Genomic DNA, 21,795 nt, shown 5'->3' on the forward strand with positions numbered 1-21,795 from the left:
TCGATTCTAATTTTATAATTCTTCTCGAGGAAGACACCGCAATTCCTCTGAATCTCGCTTTCGCCGATCCGCAAAAATCTTATTGGTGTTCTTCGAATGTTTCTAATCTCGATGACTCACCCTCAAAGTTATTTTTCATCACCAGACACCTTTGTCTTGGATGCTCTCCGATCCACTCATCAATCTTGTTCTCGGCAATTTCTTCATTGGATCAATGGCATCAACTGTCTTCTCCGAATTTGGGCTCTCCCTCGTCTCTGCGTCATCCCTCGTTCTAGCCTAAGCATTGTTATCAAAGTCGGCTTCCCATAGCCTCAACCTTCATCAACTCTCTTTTTCATGCCGCCATGATCTCCCACATTGGATAATGAAGCTCGTTTAACACTCTTTGGATTTTTTTAAAAAAAGCTTTTCTGTTTTTTTTTTTTCTCTCTTGTTAGGTCTTTTGTTTTAGTTTAGTTCTTGTATTTGTCTTCCTTTTGTCTTTTTTCTGTCTGGTTTTTCCTTCAATAAAACCCTCTGGGCTCCTTTCTAAATATATATATATATATATATATATGGCTAGGATAGGAACCCTTGGTCTCATTTATTATATATTTTCATATCATATATTTGATGGCTTGCAATTTTAATCTTCTAATCCATTTGTATTAGACATACACGTGGCTCTCGACTTCTTCTAGCGGATCCGGATTTGAACCTAACTAAATATTCGGGCACTTACTCAAGCGTTCAGAGTTCAAACCCCAACCCAATTATTGTTAACGGATTTGGATCCCAATATTATATACAGCACTGCATCTCTTTTTTTGGGGCTTTTTTATTAAAATAATATATATTTTTTAATTATTTGGTAAAATATGCATTTCCGTAATTATTTACAGAAAGACGTATTTTTATTTTTTTAATATTTTTTAAATTAAATATCCACTTCTGTTTTTAATATTTAAATTTTATTTTTTATAAAACCAAAGAACCATTAGTTTTTTAATATTAAATTTTTATATTTTTAAAAACTGCGGATCCAATAGTTTTTTAAATTAAAAAAAAAATTACATTCAAGCCTTTATAATTTTTATTAATTTTTTTTATAATTTATTTATTTTAAAATATCAGTGATATCAATTTCTCATCAGTTGCAAACTAGTTTTGCCAATATATCAATCAATCAATTTTGATAATATATATAAGTCATAAGTCTTGCTAAATTGAGCAGGCATAACAGAATCATCAACCCCATCAATGATGTTACATGTGTTAGTCTTAATTCATAATTGAGAATTTAGTTCAATTTTATCATCAGCACAATTGCTGTGATTGTATCTCTCTTGTGCATGAATCATGAATGTTTGCTGGGTGTCATCATCCTCCTTCCAATCTTATGATTAACCATCCTGACTATCTTGTAGAACCAGAATGCACTCACCAACTGCAACCCAACTGCCATTGCCTGCCATTCCACATATCACTATAAAAACTGTGTACAAACTGTGTAGGATCAACTAACTGCAACTAACTGCAACTAACTGCAACTAACATGAAAACATAAAAAATAAAATAAAGTCCTTACCTTGATGATCAGTGGGTTATCAGCTGAGCAAGTTACATACATGAGATATGGCCCCCCAAACATCCTTGCAAATGTAAAGATCCCTGCAAACAAAATCTGCAGCAAATAGTTGATAGTTTTATCACTGCAAAAATGAGATTAATTAATTCTCTTTGTAACTTTTATAACACTAAGTACTATACTAAATAATTGGCAAGATAAGATACTGACATCAACTGCTAAATTGAGGTCTGTGTCTCTGTAGCCAAGCTCTTTAAGCATCTCTCTTGCATGGAGGAAAGGACTTGACATCTCAGTTATCCATAGTGCAGCCACCATCTCTGAACCACACTGCAACAAAAGACACAGTAAATTGTAACATATATATATATATATATATAAATCATTCCCAAAGCCTTTGAAGTTTCAACACAAATATTTCTTCTCTTACTCTTTCATATGCAAGGCCTGCACCAAGGCCAATTATGCACACAATGTGATGAACTGAATTATCAACGTTCACTTTCTTGTCCAAAGCAGAGCAAACCAAATCATATATCAGATATGAAACACTCACTGCCAATGTTTTCATCTGCAATTTTTTTTTTTTTTTTTGAAAAAGTGGATAAACCACGTTAATTAAATTTCATCTGCAATTAAACACACACATATATATATAAATTTTATTAAACATAAAACAAAAAAGAATTTAAAAGTTACTGAAAGATTACCTGGAAAGGAGAAGAGTGAGAGGCCAGAGGACAAACAGGGCAAGCCCAATCTTGAACAGAAAGAGAAGCCAAGCAAACTGCAAGACAAGCATGGATTGTAGACACAAGTCTGTTGCAGAACTCAAACGATCGATCCTGAAAAACTTTTTTGATTACTAGAAAGCATGTTATCCATAGAATCACACCAGTAAAAACCCATCTCACAATATAATCCTCCATTTCTCAATACTTGATCTCCCTCTTCAACAACTTCTCATTTATAAACCTCTGTCTATCTCTCTCTCTTCTTTCTCTTTGTATTCAATTCTTAAAGTTTTATCAACTACTTTTCTCTCATCTCTTAATATGGCCAACAAACCAGGTCTATATGTCAGTGAAATAACCAACGTTTAATTTTGTATCTTTCTTGGTGGTTAGTGGTTCAACTATTGGAATCCTTACAAAGAGATCGAACTATGTCAAAATGACTAAATTTATAATTATAAGAAACTTATTGTGATGAGTTTTCATAGTTAAGATTGATAAAGATGCCCAAAGGACACTTGAAAGCTATTGGAAAGAGATGCATCATCAACTAAACTTGCACCTAATTAAAACCCAACTAGAACATTAATAACACTTCACGTAGGTTGTAGAAATTTTTGAGTTAAGTGAAAATTCAATATCTTATATGTACAGAACGGCAGCAAGAAGCAATAGTGCTCATTTCTCTTTCTGTCAGATATCAGTAAATAACCAATGTCACCATAAAGTAAATTTAAATTTCACGGAAAATGAATGCTTCAACGCTCCAGCTGTCCTTGAATATCAATGCAATTCCCATGTGTAAATCATGGTGAACTTTTGTGAAAAGCAATGGTTTCTTCTATGCAATTATATATCCGATCTTCGATAGTAACTGATCATGTAGTTAACTTGTTTATATCTATATATGTATATTTTGTACTTGTCTTTGTACTCTTGCCCGTAATTATATCTGTATCTTGTTTGAGTGTAGATACATATAACTTTCAAATTTTTTAATGATACAATAAAGATTTAGCTATTTTTACTGAGACAACAATATTAGATTTATGTTTTGACAATTCAGACAAGATAATTCCTTCTGCATAAGGATACTGCTTTCATGTTTCCATCAGCCAAACCTACCTATACCCATTTCTTAAAAGCCTGTCAGTGTCAACTATAATAAGTAATCAAAGTATTCAGTTGTAGATATACACCTCTCTCTCTCTCTCTCTCTCTCTCTTTGTGTACAGTGACTGAACTTTTCCTGTCATCCATGTCACCATTCATTACAGTTATTAGGCTTGCCCTCAAATATTGTGCCGAATTGGATTACCAACTTTATATGTCTCTTGCTCTTTGGATTATATGTAATTGTGTGAGTCTTTACACAAGAGATTGAGTGAATTCTAATTCACAATACACCCACCAAAACTAACAGTCTTGACGATCTTGGTAAAACCATAATGCTCGCACAAGCTGGTTAACAATAGAGAATATGAACTAGATTAATGCTAAAATGATTCAAACAAAGTTTAACCTTAATAATGAGTAGATTACCAGCAGAACATATTGCATATATGAGGTTGAGTTATCCGAATCATCCTCGCAAATGAAAAGATATAGCTGCAATTAAAATCTGCAGCAAAGGAAAAATTATATGGACCTAATCAAATTTCACCAGATTCCTATATTCTGCACAAACACTTGGTTTGAGAATTACTTGCAATCAAGTGCCAAACTAATTAGGCTTGTGTTTTTGTACCTAATTTCCTTAATGATCTTTCTAGACATCTCAGCTTAACTAATTGCAGCTACTGTCTTTGTCCATAGTTATTAGAAAAGTGGTTGTCCAGAAAATCACAACAGTGACCTCCCAACTCACACTGTGCATCCTCTATTGCTCAATGCCAATGAACTTGCAACACCTTTTTCATTTACAACAAAAACCTCCCAGTATGTTTCTTTGCATGTGTCTGTGTTTTTGCAGGGAGGGAAAGAAGAAGTAGCTGATCTATAAAATTTTGTTACTTTATTAATTCAAATAAAAAAGAAGGTTTATGATATAATTAAAAGAGATCATAGAATGCATTAATAAATGCTTGGCAGTTGGCAAGAAGAAACATTAAAAATCGAAAATGATGGTCAATTAAAAGCATTTTTCTTCACACCCAAGTGCTTTTGTCCTAATTAAGCATTGATAGAGTTACTGTTTGGTTTGACTATTGAGAAGATCTTATATATATGTATTTAATTATTTTTATTTCTTTTTAGCATTTTTTTTTACATGATCCATTCATCAGTGTATATATACAATACTAAATCACATAATATTAATTTTTTGTATTTTTTTTTAAATTTACTATTTTACCATTTTATCCAATAATGGACTGCCACGTGGATGAGTCACATGTTTATGTTCGTATCTGGCGGTCGCCATAAGGCACCGTCTTCAGCAATGAATGCAATTCACTGCGCATCGCCGCCACCGGCGCCGTTCTCGCTACCACCGGCGAAGGGTGGTGGGATCGGATCACAAGGGAACCGGCTATTCGTTTTTGGCGTCGGATTTGTTGGTCGCTATGTCTCAAATCGGCTCCTAAAACAAGGATGGTATTGCTTGATTCACACCCAAAAAAAACAAAACAAAAGTTTTGATTTTTATGATTTATTCTTGAAATTCATGAAATTTAATGGCTAAAAGGAGTGATTTTGGGGTTGGATTTGGAATTCCAGGCGAGTCTCTGGAACCTGTACATGTCCTGTGAGAAAGAGAGAGCTTGAGATGATGGGAATGCATGATTCCTTTCTTTTTGATGCAAATAAAAACGAGTATGTTTTCAAGCATTGTCTCTTTTTTTTTATATAATTTTTTTTTCTTGAAAAAAAAGTTTGCATATTTGTAGGTTGGAAAGCCTTCATACATTGAAAGATGCAACTCATGTTCTCATCTCCATCCCACCACTGTCAGGTTGCCTTGGTGATCCTGTAAGATCAAAGATTCAGATTAATCTCTATTTGAATTTGGTTTTCTTGAATGAAAATATCAAATTTGTAATCTCTTATGCAGTTGTTAACTTTGCATCACAAAGACTTGCAAAGTACATTGAACCATGGAAATGTTCAATCTTTATGTTACCTTTCTTCAACAAGTAGGTTCTCATCAATTAAACTCTGCTACTATGTCTTAGTGCAATGTGTTATTTCATATGTTATCTATCCTCTTAAAACTATATTTTTGGCTAACAGAAACAAGAGCTATGAAACAGTGTATTTTTGTGGGGCAGGTGTTTATGGAGATTGTGGTGGTGCTTGGGTTGATGAGGAGTAAGCATCATCTATATTTCAGCGTGGCATGGCATTCATTACAACTGTTGCTGTTTGTGCTAAATTTTATAATTTGATCCTTTTGCATGCAGTTCTGCTGTAAATCCTGCAACAGAAACTGCCAAAGCGAGGTATGCAGCTGAGAAAGGATGGCAACAATTAGGTTGTGAACTTGATGTGCCAGTTAATATATTTAGATTAGGAGGAATATATGGTTGTGGAAGAAGGTTGGTTTACTTGTTTTTGATTATTACAGTGAGTGCTAATCTCTGATTCATCAGTAATGATTATATATGTACATATTCCAGTGCGATAAACACCATACTGCAACAGAAATCCCTGTCAATAGAGCAGAAGATGAGGGAGATGAAGCTTTACACGGCACGAGTTCATGTTGCTGATATCTATCAAGCATTATGTGCAAGCTTCAACTTGTCATCATCTTCTGGGTATGGCTTGGAAAATGATTATTCTTTTTTTTTTCTTCTCTATCTCTGCTAAATTTTGTCGTATGATTTCAGGAGAGTTTACAATGTTGTGGATGATAACCCCGCACCCAGAGAAGTAGTGTTTGATTTTGCAAGGCATTTGATTCAGAAAAGATGGCCAGAGAAAGCCATAGCTTTCCGAGCTCAAGATAAAGCCGAAGATGCAGAGTTTTCCCAGAAGAGCAGAAAGATTGAAGGCGAGAAGCGTGTCTCAAATGCTCGCATTAAAAAAGAACTCGGTGTTAGGCTTCTGTATCCTTCCTACAAATCCGGCCTGGAGAACATTCTCAATTCGATGTATGACAACCATTCCCAACTTCAATAACCCCATATACCAGATTACAAGAATTCATGTTAAATGCAGTGACAAGGTTTCAGCATCACCACACTAATGCTTGGTTTATGTTTCATTTATTCATGAATGTCCTTAAGTGTATTCAAAATAGATAACACCTTGAAACTACCACAGATTACCTGTCTCAAGAATGGTTACAGAAATGGCATTTTATTGATGTTGTTCCCCAATCTGCTGTTTAAGTTAGGGAAGAGCTAACAGACTTGCAATAGATGAGATTAAATTAACTTTCACACCATTGAAGGGCATCCAATGCAAGTTGATGAAGCTTAGGATCTCCCGCAGCAGCAACGTTAAAACCTAACATTGATTGAGAAGACAAGTGTGAAAATTGAGAGCAGACTGAGAGTAATTACTGTGATGAAGATGAAATCTTACTTTTAACTTGAGAATCTGGAGATGCCTCCCAGTTAAGTTTAGTCCCATTCCAATTTGTTATTCTCCCGCCAGCACCTTCTATTACGGGTATCAACGAAAGAAAATCATAGGGCTGTGAAAAGAAAAGTTTAATCTTAGTGAGATCTCTCTTTTCCAGTGAACAAAATGTAAGTGCTGATACTTTCAACTGAGATACTATTCATGATAAAGACCAAAGTCATATAACAATGCCAGTATGAATAAACAACAAGCATATAGATTGTGGATGACTTCCGAACCATGATTTAAAAATGGCTGACCTTAAGCCCAGATTCGATGACAAGATCAACAAACCCAGATGCGAGAAGGGCATAAGCATAACAATCACAGCCATATAATGGTACTTTCACCTGGAATCAGGCAATAAATAAAAAAGATCAAGAAAGAGTGAAGGGCTAATACTAATAGACAGCATCCTTACTCTGAGAAAACACAAAGATGAGTTGGTAATCTTGTAGTTGTGGCACGTATAATAAGGAGCATGTACACATTTTCTTTGAGAGCATGATGCACACCAACCTTGTTTCTTACACGCGCAAAAGCTTCTACAGCATCCCCACTGAAAAGATGAGGGCTTGTCGTGTATCTGAGATCATAAATAGATCCCCATGTTATCCAGCAGACTTAAATCAACTCCAAGATTGCTAAGGATGACTTTGAGAGAGTTTAATTGAATGAAATAAAATCATAACAACTCAAGCCTGGTATAAATGTATGAGTTTGATACACTGTTTTATTCCAAGTTTAGATGGCAAGTACTAACAAGCTCACATTTTGTTGGATGTACCATTAAGTTTGTGAGAACTTTCATCAACAGAGTGCATATCTACCAAAGTTTTAATCAAATAATAATCCATATTAGATATCTCCTCTTGCCTAGGAGCATACTAGAGTACCTAAAGCAGTACATGCAGGCAACAGATAACAATAAAATTTTAAACAAAAGATTTGTTATTGCATCTCTAGTTTTGGAAGGGGCCGACGCAAGTTATAAGAGAGTAACTGGAAAATAATAAAGATATCACAATGGATGAGTCATGCATAATAGCTACCATTACCAAAATTATGAACACTGAGAACACATACAGATAGGCTTCAGACAGTTTGCTGCAAGAACGAGTAGAAACTTCTTGTCCATTTAATGTAGTACATCTTCCATCAGCCCCAATCCATCTTTCTCTAAGAACAGGTTGATCAATGATACCAATGATCTAAAACAGGCATCAGTTTTTAATTTGATAAACACATGTAATATAAAGTCTGCCATCTTCAATGTACCAATGATCTAAAACAGGCATCAGCTTTTAATTTGATAAACACATGTAATATAAAGTCTGCCATCTTAAGCAAACAATCTAAACAAGAAAAAAAAATGCAAAGAACATTGTTGGAAATATAGTACCACATCATTTATGTGATAGAAGTATAATGGGTTTATATATAGCTAGTACCAAAATATAAAATCTGACAAACATAAACAGTTATGAAGAATATTCAATGAGCCAATTTTCCAAGACAAGTATCAAGAATGTTGGCGAAAGATGAAAGAAATACAAAGCAAAGCTAATGCAAGATGACCATACTGGTTTTCCCTTGTACAGAAGAGCAATGAGAGTTCCGAACAAAGGTTTGCCTGTTATCCAAATCACCAAAACATTCATCACTTTATCAACCAAATCATCTGTTGCTTAATTTCAGCAAGAAAAATACCAGTAATGAAGCTCTTTGTCCCATCAATGGGATCCAAAACCCAGACAAAGTCTGCAGACGTCTCCTTACACCTCCATCCATTCTCCTCCCCGAAACTGCACCTCCAAATGATCCAATATTAATACCAAGAAACATATCGATAGAGAAAAAAGAAAACTTAAGAAAAGAGAAATACATCGCATGAGAAGGGAAATTCTCCAGTATGATTGAAACCATGGACTCCTCCGCGTCTCTATCAGCAATAGTCACAGGACCTACAGAAGCAATTCATCAAACAACTTACCTTCAACTCGCAAGCACAATAACACACAACCAAGATGCAGAGCATTCATTTGCAAAACGCCACCTTTGACAAAGAAGAAGAGTTTTGATCTTAAATAGAATAATTTTTTCTCCAAAAAAACATAATTTTGAGGAGAATTTAAAAGGGTGATGAAGGAGGGAAGGGATCACGAACTGAGATCAGGCTTGTCAATGATGTCAAATGGCTGACGAAAATACTTGCGGATGACCTCTCCGGAAGCATCAGCAACCTTCTTCCCAACCTCCACGAACCGGTCCATCTCCAAGGAATCAACAGCTGCCATTGATGCCGAGATCGAAGCTCTCCACTGAGTGGAAAGACAGGGAGCAATCCGATTGAAGGAGAGATGAGTGGATGGATTGCAATGTTGGACGACAGATTGGGACGGGTGGCGGCGTTGGGGATTGAGGGTGATGAGAAGACGGGATTGGGTAGTAAGCATTGGGAAAGAAGAAGAAGACGACGAAGAAGAAGAAGAAGAAGATGAAGAAAAAGCTCGTAATCTTTTAAGTTCCACTTTTTTTTTTTTAATATTTTTTTATTTTCAGGTATTTAAAAAATAAATGTAAAATTTCCATTTTAATCCCTGTACATTTGCCGTCAAAGTATGCGCACGTGGCAACACAAGGATTTTTATAAGGTTTTTTTTGGGTGAAGTGGTACACATGGGATTCATTTATCCTAATTAATGGTCACTAATATAACCTTCACAGATTCGGATTCTCCTACCTCCCGGTGACTGACTGGTGTCGTGTTAATCCTAACCAGTTATAACCGGAAGTGGGTTGTGATCTGAAATCCTCTAACAAACTGAGCTCACTGGTGGTGCTCTCATCTTTTCCATTGAAGTTCACACCGGTTGACTCAACTCACAACAAGCTTGAAGTTAAGATTTGAAACTTTTTGCCAGGATGTATTTTTGGAGAAAGGTAGATGGCCAAGCTTTGTTTGAAATACCAATTGTTTAGCATGTATGGAAACAGACACTTTTTGTAATGTGAATGAAATGTTCAGACTTCAATAGTAATGTATGCAAAAAATCTTGAAATTTCCATATGTTATTTGTCAATGAAGATGGAATTGTATTTTGGAATTGCAATTGTATTTTGATTATGTTCAGACTTCGACAAAGATGTTAATTCTGTTTCTATATCAATGAAATTGGAATTGTATTTTAATTATATATCATTATGCAATCTGGATGTTTGTTGAACAAATTCTTCAATAGATTAATTTTAGATGTTTGAAGTGCAGGAACTGGATTTTTGTTGTTCAATGCTGGATTCTTATAGTGCAGGATAATGGAAATGTTTTGTTGCAATCTGGATTCTTATTGTGCAGCATATTTTGACTGCAAATCTGACACCTGTCAGCCTGAGGGACTACATTGGCTCAAATAAAAAAAGTAGGGGGATTTGATAGACACAAATTAGAGTAGAGAGACGAAAATGGCACATTTCGATAAGTACTTTATCAAGGAATAAAATGAGAATTTTTACCAAAAATAAACTATGACTTTTTACCCCAATATCTATGATTTTAGTACTAGGAGAGGTTGAAGAAGAACTATGAGATTTCTAGCACAAGAAATAAGTCAAGATGCACCTATTAGCCTAAAAAAAATCAAAGAAACATGAAAAACAACTACTTACGTTGAATAAAGAATGAAATCAAGAATAAGAAGATCAAACAATGTTTGAAAAATAGCAATTGTTACCTTTTAAGCAATAAAAAAAACCAAGTTCTCTGGCTTTATCTACTTTATCACTAGGCACATGCAAATCTACAAAGCAATATTCATAAACATATATCAAAAGGAAATGACAAAAAAGAATAACCATACCTTAAGAAAATGCTTCTTTAAAGAAGCCTCTAATCCATTGCTTGCAGAATTTACATGTAAAATGTTTCCAGTGAACCACCTCAATAATATATAAAAGTTTGGTTGCAGTAAGAACACCATGTTCGCGTCCATTCCTTCAGCCAATTTCTTTGAACCTTCGAGTATGTTTCAGGGCATTCAATACATACCTTGAAAATTAAAAAGACTAGAAAGAAAAGAAAACAAAAACAAAAAAAAAGAGTCAATACATGAGATCCTCATCGGAGTGAAACTTCCCCATGATGTTGTTCTTGGAGTTCCCAGATCGATGCTTCACCATAATGCTATTCTTGGATCCACAAAGAGAGAGCATATATATATATATATATACTTTCAACAATGGTAGCAACCACAGAGATAACAGTTAATGATACTCAACTGTAATAACTAGCATACCAATACAATTAGGTAAAATATACTATTTAGTCCCTCTAATATAGTCAGTCTGGCTTTTTGGTCCATCTAATATAATTTGTCCCTAGAATGTCTCTCTATTATAATATTTGAAAAATATAAGTCCTCATAAGGACTTTCTAGAGACAAATTATATTAGAGAGTGGGACTTACATTTCTCAAATAATAGAGGTCCCAAATCATATTAGAGGGACCAAAAGGACAGACTGACAATTTTAGAGGGACTAAATAGGGTATTCTACCAAAACAATTCAGTGCAAAAAGTTCTCCAGTTTCACATAATTCATGATCGATATTTGTTAAACCTCTATTAGAAATTATACACATAATGTTAAGCAAGCAATTCAGACTTTAAAAATGTAGAATTAAAGACACATGCGGGTTTAATTACTACTCTGAGTTCAGGATTCATCGGTGGCAGCTCAATGGATGCCTTGAGTTTTCAAATCTGACCAGACAAACCACCACCAACAGGGTATCTAACATTGCCCGGATCTTCATGGAACATGTTATAAACAACCGGAACAACCTGTATCAGAACATTCAAAATATATAAACCAAGAATCAGAAATTAAAATGCTATTATAGAAGGTTGTTGATCAAATGCTTGATGTACCTCTCGAGAAAGAGCACGCATGAGTTATATCGAGCACAACACAAGTCCCAGCAGCTGTCAACCTTGCTTTGACAACCAACAACATACCTCAGGCCACTGCTAGCCTTGACCATCACTGGACATGAGAAATAACTGTTTGAAAATTTGATCTTGGCTAATTCAAGTTGACATGTAAACCAGATAAGCAAAAAGACTGCATGGTGAAATAATTGTAGTTATATTTGTAGTTCTAGGTAAATCAAATTTATGATTGCAAAAAACATGGTAATGTCAAATAAGTTAACTATGAAGGAAAATCCACAACTGTCAGGAAAATTTATTATAAAATGTTTGGTACAATGTGAAGTAACATGTCTCCCATGAAAACTCCGAAACTGGCCTCTTTAAACAATTTGTCTTTGCATAAGCTAAAACAAATTTGACAAGCAATTCACTTTTAAGGAACAGACAGAATACTTACAACGTTCATTGTCAAGTGGCCAGAGAACTTCGCCTATAATTTGTTCAGCACTTTTTCAGGGGTTTCAGATCATCTACAGTATTTGCAATCTATTCCTTTTGCATTTCTCAGTCCATAACTATCTAGACAAAAAGCTTTCGTCACCAACTACTAAGCCACTTCGTTCAAAACACTACAGAGGAACCTTACAACTTACAATAACATTACATAAGTTACAACGTTCTCAGTTCATCAATACCATCCATAAATATCACGACTTTCCACACTTATCTCTTCTAAAAATAAGGCCAATCTAAGAAAAGCATAATCTCGAGCTTCCAGACAGAAAACAATTAGTTCTTCAATTCCAAACTATTACGAGCTACCTAACACCTAATCAAATAATAGAACCATGACAAAGACACTAACTTTATACGTCTCCACCATTTACGATGAAATAAAATCAAGGATCAATCCGAACAAGCTCACAAAAATTAAATCCTAGACCATCTCAAAACCTAATCAAACAGAGCAAACCATAAAAAAAAATACCCAAAGAACACCTTTGATCTGCCAAATCCATCCGTGACATCCAACAAAACCTTCGAAAAAGAGCACCTGATCTAATCAAACAAAGATCTAGTTAGCAAGAGGAAAAAGAGAGAAAGAACGGAAGGAGGTAAACACTTGTGCGGACTCTCAAATCGAGTTCCTTGTAATGAAGAAGCTTCATCCAATAATCAGCGGCGACACTCTGCTGGGGAGCTTCGCTCATCTTCTCGAACACATCGCAGTGAGAAAGAAAGAGGAGAGAGGGTTTTGCTTTCAATTCACGAACCATGAAAGAAATGCAGTGCTATGTATAGGATTAGGATCCGAACCAGTTAACAATTATTGGGTTCGGGCTTGAACTCTACTCAAATTAAGGTTGTAAATGAAACAAGCTGCTCGCAGGCTACTCAAAGCTCAACTCGAAGAAAGCTTAAATAAATGAGCCGAGCTCGAGCCAAGCTTAAGCTTACTTTTGAGCTTGAATTATTAAACAAGCCGAGCTCAAGCCACATGTTGCTTGACTCGTTAAGGCTCGCGAGCCCGCTCAGAAGCTTGATAAATAAGCAAGCTCATGAGCAGACTCGCAAACCTACCAATGAACTTGCTTGTGAGCCTACTAAATGAGATCTCACAAGCCAATTAACAAGTATGTTAAACATGCCTAATAATGAACCTATTAACCACAAAACTTGCTAAACAAGCTTGTTAAATGTGCATTTTTTCTGAATTATGAATAGATTCATATATTAAAAATAATTTATTAATAATAGTTATTATGATTTATTATTTTTTAAAAATTTCCTTTAAGTCAAACTCGAAGCGAGCTCAAACTTAATTTTTATAATCTCAAGCCAAATTCGAGTTTACAAGTTTGGTCTCGAATTGAGCTCGAGGCAAGCTTGAACCTGTAGCTAATTTTATTAACCCCAGCTCAAACACTTCAAAACTTAGCTTGATTGCACCCCTAACCTGGATATTAACTGGTTCGGAGCTGGACGATTAAGTGTTCGAATAGATTGCTTGATTTAAATTCATATCTACTAGAAGAAGTCAAGAGCCACGTGTCAGTCTGATACAAATGGATTAAAGAACTAGATGCATATGCACGTGGTGGTGACAAGTCCATATATAATATCGGTATTGGTTTGCAACCAAAATTTTATGTCACCGGATAAAAGCACACCGATTGAATAATCAATTTTTAGTCTGTCCATAAAGAGAGTAATTGAGATCATTAATTTTTTTATTTTAAAAAAAAATTACTCGTATAAATTAAAATTGAAAAAGATTTAGTACCAAAAAAAATTGATAGAAAAATACATTCAACACTTAGTGGTCTTTAGATAAACATATTTGAACATTAAAGAAAAGTTTATGATTTGTAGAACCACAGTAATCTACGACTAACCCTACTTTACCCAATTAAAACAATTTATAAAAATGTTACTTAAGTTTTATTGAATGAACCAAAGCTTATTTGACCTCACCTTACTTATTTACTTAAGTTGTACTTGTTCATATATAAAACAAGTACAAGTCAACCTCTAGTTGGATATGATTTTTTTTTTTTTAGTACTTAAATTTTTTTCATAGAAATGAATTAATGTTATGCTTATATTACTGTGTGTATATATACGAAATTATTATTATTATTATTATTATTATTTGTCAAAGATATGAATTTATGTTAAAATAACTTCAAATAAGAGTTGCCTATAAATATATGAGTAATGATATTTTTAAGTTGGCATCCATATCAGCATCTATGTAATTTTTTCTTTTTTAAAAAAAATAATAAATTTCGCTTTATCATCTAAATCCTAAATTTAAATCCTTAATAGCAAACGATAAACCAAAAACTCTCCCTAAACCCTTAATGATATTAAGAGCCTATATGAGGTTACATGCACCTTGTGGACTCAAACATAAGAACATAAAAATACAAAATAAATGAGACTAGTTATAAATTGAGGTCATTAATTTTTTTATAAAATGAATTAATTATATTTTTTAAATAAAAAAATAGTAACTGAAAAAAAATACATACAGCTCTGTAAGGGATCTTAAAAAAATTTGAATATTATATATAAAAAAAAAATTTATCCCTCTCATGATTTATAGAACTATGATCCTTCAAAAGAATTAATGATTACTCTTGACAAAAGGCCCGGTTCTATTTATTTAGCTCAATCATTATTGAAGACTACATTGAATTAAAAAAATATAAAATAATTAACGTAAAAAAATGACTTTAGAAAAAAAAAGATTTATTATTAAATTAACATCATCTTTCATTGTTTTTTTGTTTTTTTAATGAAAAATAGATAAAAATTATTATTATTAAAATTTACGAAATTAGGGTTGTGGTCAGGAGGATGACCTTTATCCTCAGGTGGTCTGTTTTGTCAGCTCTTGTTTCACTTCTGGTGGTGTGAGCGTTTGTGTTGGCCTTTTATTGGTGTCCGTGTTCGTGCCTCAGCTTTTGTATCATTTTTGGTCGTGAGAGCGTTTTTGTTGGTCTTTTCTTAGTGTCCGTGTTTCATGCTTTTATTTCAATCGAGGTGGTTTATCCATCTTTTAAAAAAAAAAAATTTACGAAATTATAGATAAGAACCCGAATATAGCAAAATTTATGTTAAGTTAGAAATATTATTATCAACGTAGAAAAAATTATTTTTTGTACTGGAAATAAACTAATGCTCTTTTAGAGATATATAGATAGGTTATTTTAAAAGAATAAAGTCTTTTCTTCCAAAAATAACATAATTTATTCTATTCTCTCATATTCTTCACCCTTTGGCAGTTGTTCATCAGAATAATCGCGTATTCTTAATTACCTTACCACCGCTGCCAAACATTACCTTAAGAAAAACTCAATGTGAAACTCATCCTTTCTCAAAGTTATGTCAAGTTTCACTAGCAGCTGTTACCCTCAAAAACTCAGTTTAAAACAAGCGTATGTTAGTATCAAAACTCTGCATGAAATAGATGATATTTTTTATAGAAAGAAGGGGGAAAAAGAAAAGAAAGAAACAAGATCATCTCATTAATTATTGAGACTACCCTTGCTAATTCTTCTAATAATTTAGTTACCTTTTAGCCAACCTTTAATTTTCTTCGGATTTGTTAGGCTTCCTTCTAATATGTGAGGCATGCTTTACATATGCATATATATATATATATATATATGCATACACACATAAATGTATATGGTTCTCCTGGTCCTTCAATATCAATTTCTCATCCATTTAATCTTTTCATCTTATTTCTTTTATGTGTGTGTGTGTGTGAGAGAGAGAGAGAGAGAGTGTAACCCGTCTGATTGCTGACTCTTAGAAAGTGATTTTTTTTTTCAGACAGACCTACAAAGCATAGCACTCGATCCAAACACTAGCTAATCAGATGTGAATGCAAATGATATCAGTTAGTTCTCATTATAATACTCATGAGGGATCAGGTAATCAGAACAGTGACATATATATATGCCAAAAGATTGATGTCGAAGTAAAGAAGAAAATAATTAACCTCCATTATTGATCAGTTAGCAACATAAAGCTAGTTAATTAACACAGCCTAGACAATATAAGAAGGCATGGCCCTCAACATTGAAGTCATGCATTGCAATAGTAACATGCAGGCATAAAGATGAGCACTGATTGATATGTATATAAGCCTGCAACCTGGCTTCAAAGTAAAGATCAAAGATAGGGACTAGTCATGCATGGCTACTTCAACGCCCATTCTTTCTCTCTATTATTTGTCCCAGGACCCATCAATATCCTTTCATGCATGTTGAATATATATATATATATAAAAGCAAAAGAGAAAGAAATTAAAGAAACAACAAATGGCAGGCAAAGATAAGAATGATGAGTTTTTTCATAGTCAATAACCAGGTACTTCTGCTCCACTTTTGGTCACCTCTTTCCAGTCTTTTCATGAAACTGCACTCCTAAGTATATCTTTCATTTGTTCTACCTAGTATATCATATTATTGAATGTATTTGCTCTTTGCCTTATCACATAGGTGTCCATGTAAAGTTGAATTAATAAAAGTAATTCTAATGATTTGTTTTTATCCTAAACACTACTAGACTAAATATATAAACTCTGAGGAATCTTGTCTTTTGATAAAGTTTTGGATGATGTGTTAACATCCTAGGAATATTTGTTAAGCATACAGTGTGTATTAGAGAAAAAGTTGAAACTACTACCACTAATTAATCATTTTATTGGTTCTGATATATTTATATATATAAGCCATATCCATCTATTCCTCAAGAGTCCAAATCTAATCAAAAGACAAATACCTTACCTTCTTAGACTCTAACCCTATTTGTATGCTAAGATATAGTGAAGCCTAAGACAATCATGCTTTGCGTGCTTAGAGTCCAATCCTAGTAACAAGACCTAGCTAGTGAACCTAATTAGCTTAGCAGTATTCCTGTTCTCTCCCTCCTTGGTTTAACTAGAGAAGGCGAAAGAAATAGTTTTTTTTTTTTTTTAATTAATTAATTGCTTGTGTATTGGCATGCATGAACATGAAGCAAAGGATCATAATATATACTTGCTCACAAAATTAATCATATGAAAACTACCAAAATAGTATCCTAATGGTTATCTTCAATCTATAAATAACCACCAAAGTTCATCTTCTCTTTATCTCCACACTGCCTGTCAGAAAAGCATAGATGGCTCTCTCAGTCACCTTTTTTTTTGTTCTTACAACTCTCCTTCTTAGTCCTCTAGTCTGCATTGCAGCGACCATCGGAAAGCTCGACCCAAAGTTTTACGTTCACTCATGCCCGAAAGCAAAGAAGATCATCAAATCCATCGTTGCAGAAGCAGTCACCAAGGAAGCTAGGATGGCTGCTTCTCTTCTCAGGCTTCATTTCCATGACTGCTTTGTCAAGGTCCATACATGCATTCATACAACATTTCCATATAATATTATACCCATACTTCTCATGCATATATGTACATATATTTGCAATTGCACTAATCTAAATATTAATTAATGGTTGTAAAATGCATTAATGTTGTCAGGGCTGTGATGCATCAGTGTTACTAGACAGCAGTGGAACAATCATTAGTGAGAAGAGATCAAACCCTAACAGGAACTCTGCCAGGGGTTTTGAAGTCATAGACAAGATCAAATCAGCCTTGGAAAAGGAATGCCCTAACACTGTTTCATGTGCTGATATCCTTGCCATTGCTGCACGTGATTCCACTGTTCTTGTAATTAAACTCCATGAATATATTCCCTTCATGCATACATATATATAAATACATATTTAATATAGACAAGAAGATGAGTTCTCTGATCTTGTAATATATATTAATATATATATGAACAGGCCGGTGGACCAAGCTGGGAGGTGCCCTTAGGAAGGAGAGACTCTCTTGGTGCAAGCATTAGTGGCTCCAATCACAACATCCCAGCACCCAATGACACCCTCCCCACCATTATCACCAAGTTCAAGCTCAAGGGCCTCAACCTTGTTGATCTTGTTACTCTTTCAGGTGTGTTTATTATACAAACAATACATTTGCATGACATACTCCTAGTTATACGTACTTACGTGTGTATGTATATGTATGTACTTGCATGCATGCAGGTAGTCACACCATTGGGCAAGCAAGGTGCACTAGTTTCAGACAAAGGCTGTACAACCAAACTGGGAAAGGGTTCCCAGACACCACACTGAACATGGTCTATGCTAACCAGCTAAAGTCCAGGTGCCCAAGGTCAGGTGGAGACCAGAACCTCTTTCCTCTGGACTTGGCTAGCCCAACCAAGTTTGATAACCAGTACTTCAAGAACATTGTGGCTGGAAAGGGCTTGCTGAGCTCTGATGAGATCTTGTTCACCAAGAGTAAAGCCACCATGGAACTGGTCAACAAGTATGCTAAGAGTGTTGACTCTTTTTTCAAGCAGTTCTCAAAGTCAATGGTGAAGATGGGGAATATTACTCCTCTCACTGGAACCAAGGGAGAGATTAGGAAGCATTGCAGGAAGATTAACAATTAAAAATTAATATGTCCACTTAATGGTGCATATGCTGCTGCTTGTGTCCACATAATTAAATAAATAAATATAATTAATAACTTAAATGATCACTATGTTTTCTAATTTCTTTATTTTTTTAATTTATGGAAATGGTTAATCAATTGTGGTGGCTTGACAAGGGGAGTGGAATGACAGGCTGTTTATAGTGAGTGACAAGTGGCCTGGAATCTTTGTAGTTTAACATATTCTCAAATACATCATAACAAAGTCTTCACAAGAAGCACCGTTGAAACACTGCATGTCTTTTCAATGCCGACACTAAGACATGATTAACATACATAAATACAAATGTACTTTGATGTTGATGGAGATATATATATGTATATATACTGTAAAGTGAGACCATAACATAGTTACTTACAAGTTACAATATTGAAGTAAAAAGATTGACAGTGAAATGGTAACAAAACGAATTAATTGACGCTGAAGATATATCTATATGTTACATTGAACTTAATTAATAGTTTGATTTATATATATACAAGAGATTGATTGATTTAATTTCTTGTTTGGATAAACAATAAATGAATACATCCTCAACCACTCATCTACCACTGCATGTGCTCATGCAAAAAGCAAACAAAAGAAAAATCAAAATAAAGAGGAAGCTCCAAACTCTTAGTTTGTCTCTCATATGTTTTATATACATAGTTCATATATCTTATACATACATATTGTTTATATATATTTTTTGGATAGAGATTACTGTTTTCTAACCAAATGACACTGCACCACAAAAAGATATAAATATAAATTAATATGTTATGCTATCATCACAATAATGCTAACAATGACATTATAATACACATTCCCATCCAGCCTTTTACTTCACTTCAGCAAAAGAACAAGACATTGAAAACAAAGAAAGAGATGATGCAATTTGAGCAAACCCACTCAGATTCAGAAATGTATTGTAATCAGTAATCACAAGCACACACCTCATTGAAAACATTATTCATGCATGCCTTCCTCTATACCTCAAAAGAAATCCTAATGATCATATAAGAAGAGAAATAGAGACAAAACAGCCGCCTCTATCTAATATTCCCACAAATGAACAAACAAAGGCTATGTCTGAGGTGGAGAGAAAGAGAGGAAGGAATTAAGCAAGCTGAGTGTCATGAACTCAAAGATAATCCGTGTTGAATTCTCTGCGACCGACACCGAAACATCCGTCAGAGAGTTCTGAATTCCGGTGCTGTTGCTGTTGTTGTTGTTGTTGTTGTTGCTGCTGCTGCTGCTGATGTTGATGATGATGATGTTCATGTCCTCCAATTTGCATCTGAATGAATGATTCAAGTTTACTCTCAGAAGCCCAATTCAGTGCCTCAGTATTGATTCCACCTGCATTGCAATTCCAGTTACTGCTGTTGCTTGAACTTTCTCCAGTGCCATAACTCTCCGAGACATCAAAAACATTGTTATAGTCACAAAACCCAGAATTCGGCAGCTGAATAAGATCGAAGAAATCTGTGTTTGTCGCCAATCCATGGTTCTGTTCCAAAGGCCTGAAGTTGTGCTGGAGTTGGCTGTAGAGGTTCATGTTAGTTTCCAAAGAATCTATAGCTGCTGTTTGGAATTCAAACAAAGGGAATGGATTGAAGACTGGTTTGTTTGCAGGAAAATGGTCCACAGTCTGAGTTGAATTCGATTTCTCTGTTTGTTGTGCTTCAATCTCATTCAATGGTTTGTGTGTGCTTGGGTCTATACCCTTCTGTTTGAGCTTCTTCTTCAGACTTGAGTTCCAGAAGTTCTTGATCTCATTATCTGTTCTTCCTGGCAACTGAGCTGCAATCTGAGACCATCTACAAAATGCCAAAACAGCAAAAGGTTCATTCTTAGCAATTAATACATATGAACCAATATAATTGATCACTGATCATATATATATATATATATATATATGATCAGTGGAAATTATACCTGTTGCCTAGAATTTCATGCAGACCAACAATCAAATCCTCTTCTTCTTGAGAGAATGTTCCTCTCTTGAGGTCTGGCCTCAAGTAATTAATCCACCTCAATCTACAACTCTTGCCACATCTCTGCAATCCTGAAAGAAAACAAATTTGGGAAACTCAAAATTAAAACACTTGGCAATTAATTAAGTTATACTATGTAGAGTATATATAAGTAATGCTAGCAATTTAATGAAGCAAAGAACTAAAATTTAATAGAGAGAAAAAAATAAAAAATAAAAAATGCATGCATGCCTGCTTGTTTAGGAACAGAACTCCAGCAGCCAACACCAAATCTAATAATATGGTTGAAGAGCTTCTCATCTTCTTCGGGTGACCAAAGACCTTTTCTCAGCTTCTGCTTCACACAGCAAGAATGCCGTCCCATTCTCGAACACGAAAACTGCCGAGAATTACGCAATAGTTCTGTTATTCTGATATGTATAAGTCGAACAGGACTTTAAGAAAAAGAAAATATGGCTACTGACTGAAACTGAAAGGGAGTTTGCTAGATAGATACAAATATTATTATGCTTGAGTTTGAAGATAGAATAAGAGAAGCAGAGGAGATGTATTCACAGAGAGAGAGAGAGAGTGAAAGAGGGTGAGGCAATTAAGTGGGATTTAAGCAAGTGTTAAGCTTGATGTTCTTGCAATATAATGGATTGATTTCTAAGATATCTTCAACAAATATAAGGAGAAAAGTGAATAGAAAAATTAAGGGAAAAAGAGGGGTGTGCTAACAACTAATAGAGAGGGGAGGAGTGACATATGCTTTATGGGTTGGTTGGAGAAATGACACTTAGAATAGAAGCTCAAGATTCTTCTTTACATTATTATTATTATTATCATTATTAGCTCAATAATTATACTCTCCTCTCTCTCTATATATATACATACTTAAACTAAATCCAATGTACCAGAACATATATATATATATAACACTACTTGTTTATAACTTGTTTTAATTTGCTGCC

The 21,795-nt window shown here is 34.4% G+C and overlaps 5 protein-coding genes across 9 annotated transcripts; 2 read left to right on the top strand and 3 right to left on the bottom strand.

The window, feature by feature from the left end:
* Positions 1-1,185: 1,185 nt before the first annotated feature.
* On the bottom strand, positions 1,186-2,711 carry LOC120280699 (TLC domain-containing protein 5-like). The gene is made up of 5 exons (XM_039287626.1): positions 2,281-2,711; positions 2,001-2,141; positions 1,781-1,900; positions 1,571-1,666; positions 1,186-1,450 (listed from the first exon to the last, which is right to left on the bottom strand). Exons 1-5 carry the CDS (start codon positions 2,497-2,499, stop codon positions 1,340-1,342), a joined length of 687 nt encoding a protein of 228 aa, XP_039143560.1. The 5' UTR covers positions 2,500-2,711; the 3' UTR covers positions 1,186-1,339.
* A 2,025-nt stretch (positions 2,712-4,736) lies between these two features.
* On the top strand, positions 4,737-6,564 carry LOC120280331. Of its 3 annotated transcripts, none has more exons than XM_039287127.1 (8): positions 4,737-4,899; positions 5,023-5,118; positions 5,193-5,274; positions 5,357-5,438; positions 5,556-5,613; positions 5,706-5,840; positions 5,922-6,062; positions 6,135-6,564. In XM_039287127.1, exons 1-8 carry the CDS (start codon positions 4,745-4,747, stop codon positions 6,424-6,426), a joined length of 1,041 nt encoding a protein of 346 aa, XP_039143061.1. In that variant the 5' UTR covers positions 4,737-4,744; the 3' UTR covers positions 6,427-6,564. The 3 variants fall into 3 exon arrangements, with proteins under 3 accessions (XP_039143061.1, XP_039143063.1, XP_039143062.1); XM_039287129.1 differs by having other exon boundaries at positions 5,706-5,744; XM_039287128.1 differs by having other exon boundaries at positions 5,574-5,613.
* On the bottom strand, positions 6,482-9,390 carry LOC120280332 (bifunctional phosphatase IMPL2, chloroplastic). The gene is made up of 9 exons (XM_039287130.1): positions 9,041-9,390; positions 8,759-8,837; positions 8,584-8,678; positions 8,457-8,506; positions 7,960-8,084; positions 7,393-7,459; positions 7,134-7,223; positions 6,835-6,946; positions 6,482-6,756 (listed from the first exon to the last, which is right to left on the bottom strand). Exons 1-9 carry the CDS (start codon positions 9,327-9,329, stop codon positions 6,680-6,682), a joined length of 984 nt encoding a protein of 327 aa, XP_039143064.1. The 5' UTR covers positions 9,330-9,390; the 3' UTR covers positions 6,482-6,679.
* Positions 9,391-17,431: 8,041 nt separating this feature from the next.
* On the top strand, positions 17,432-18,904 carry LOC120280767 (peroxidase 72-like). 2 transcript variants are annotated; one of them, XM_039287712.1, is made up of 4 exons: positions 17,432-17,703; positions 17,837-17,962; positions 18,148-18,313; positions 18,409-18,904. In XM_039287712.1, exons 1-4 carry the CDS (start codon positions 17,482-17,484, stop codon positions 18,819-18,821), a joined length of 927 nt encoding a protein of 308 aa, XP_039143646.1. In that variant the 5' UTR covers positions 17,432-17,481; the 3' UTR covers positions 18,822-18,904. The 2 variants fall into 2 exon arrangements, with proteins under 2 accessions (XP_039143646.1, XP_039143645.1); XM_039287711.1 differs by having other exon boundaries at positions 17,440-17,703; positions 17,837-18,028.
* Positions 18,905-19,665: 761 nt separating this feature from the next.
* LOC120280768 (myb-related protein Hv33-like) lies at positions 19,666-21,504 on the bottom strand. 2 transcript variants are annotated; one of them, XM_039287714.1, is made up of 4 exons: positions 21,339-21,504; positions 21,074-21,221; positions 20,784-20,913; positions 19,666-20,665 (listed from the first exon to the last, which is right to left on the bottom strand). In XM_039287714.1, exons 2-4 carry the CDS (start codon positions 21,204-21,206, stop codon positions 19,987-19,989), a joined length of 942 nt encoding a protein of 313 aa, XP_039143648.1. In that variant the 5' UTR covers positions 21,207-21,221; positions 21,339-21,504; the 3' UTR covers positions 19,666-19,986. The 2 variants fall into 2 exon arrangements, with proteins under 2 accessions (XP_039143648.1, XP_039143647.1); XM_039287713.1 differs by having other exon boundaries at positions 21,307-21,504.
* Between the last annotated feature and the right edge of the window lie 291 nt (positions 21,505-21,795).

The sequence above is a fragment of the Dioscorea cayenensis genome, chromosome 17 (assembly GCF_009730915.1).
Source record: "Dioscorea cayenensis subsp. rotundata cultivar TDr96_F1 chromosome 17, TDr96_F1_v2_PseudoChromosome.rev07_lg8_w22 25.fasta, whole genome shotgun sequence".
NCBI lineage: Eukaryota > Viridiplantae > Streptophyta > Magnoliopsida > Dioscoreales > Dioscoreaceae > Dioscorea > Dioscorea cayenensis.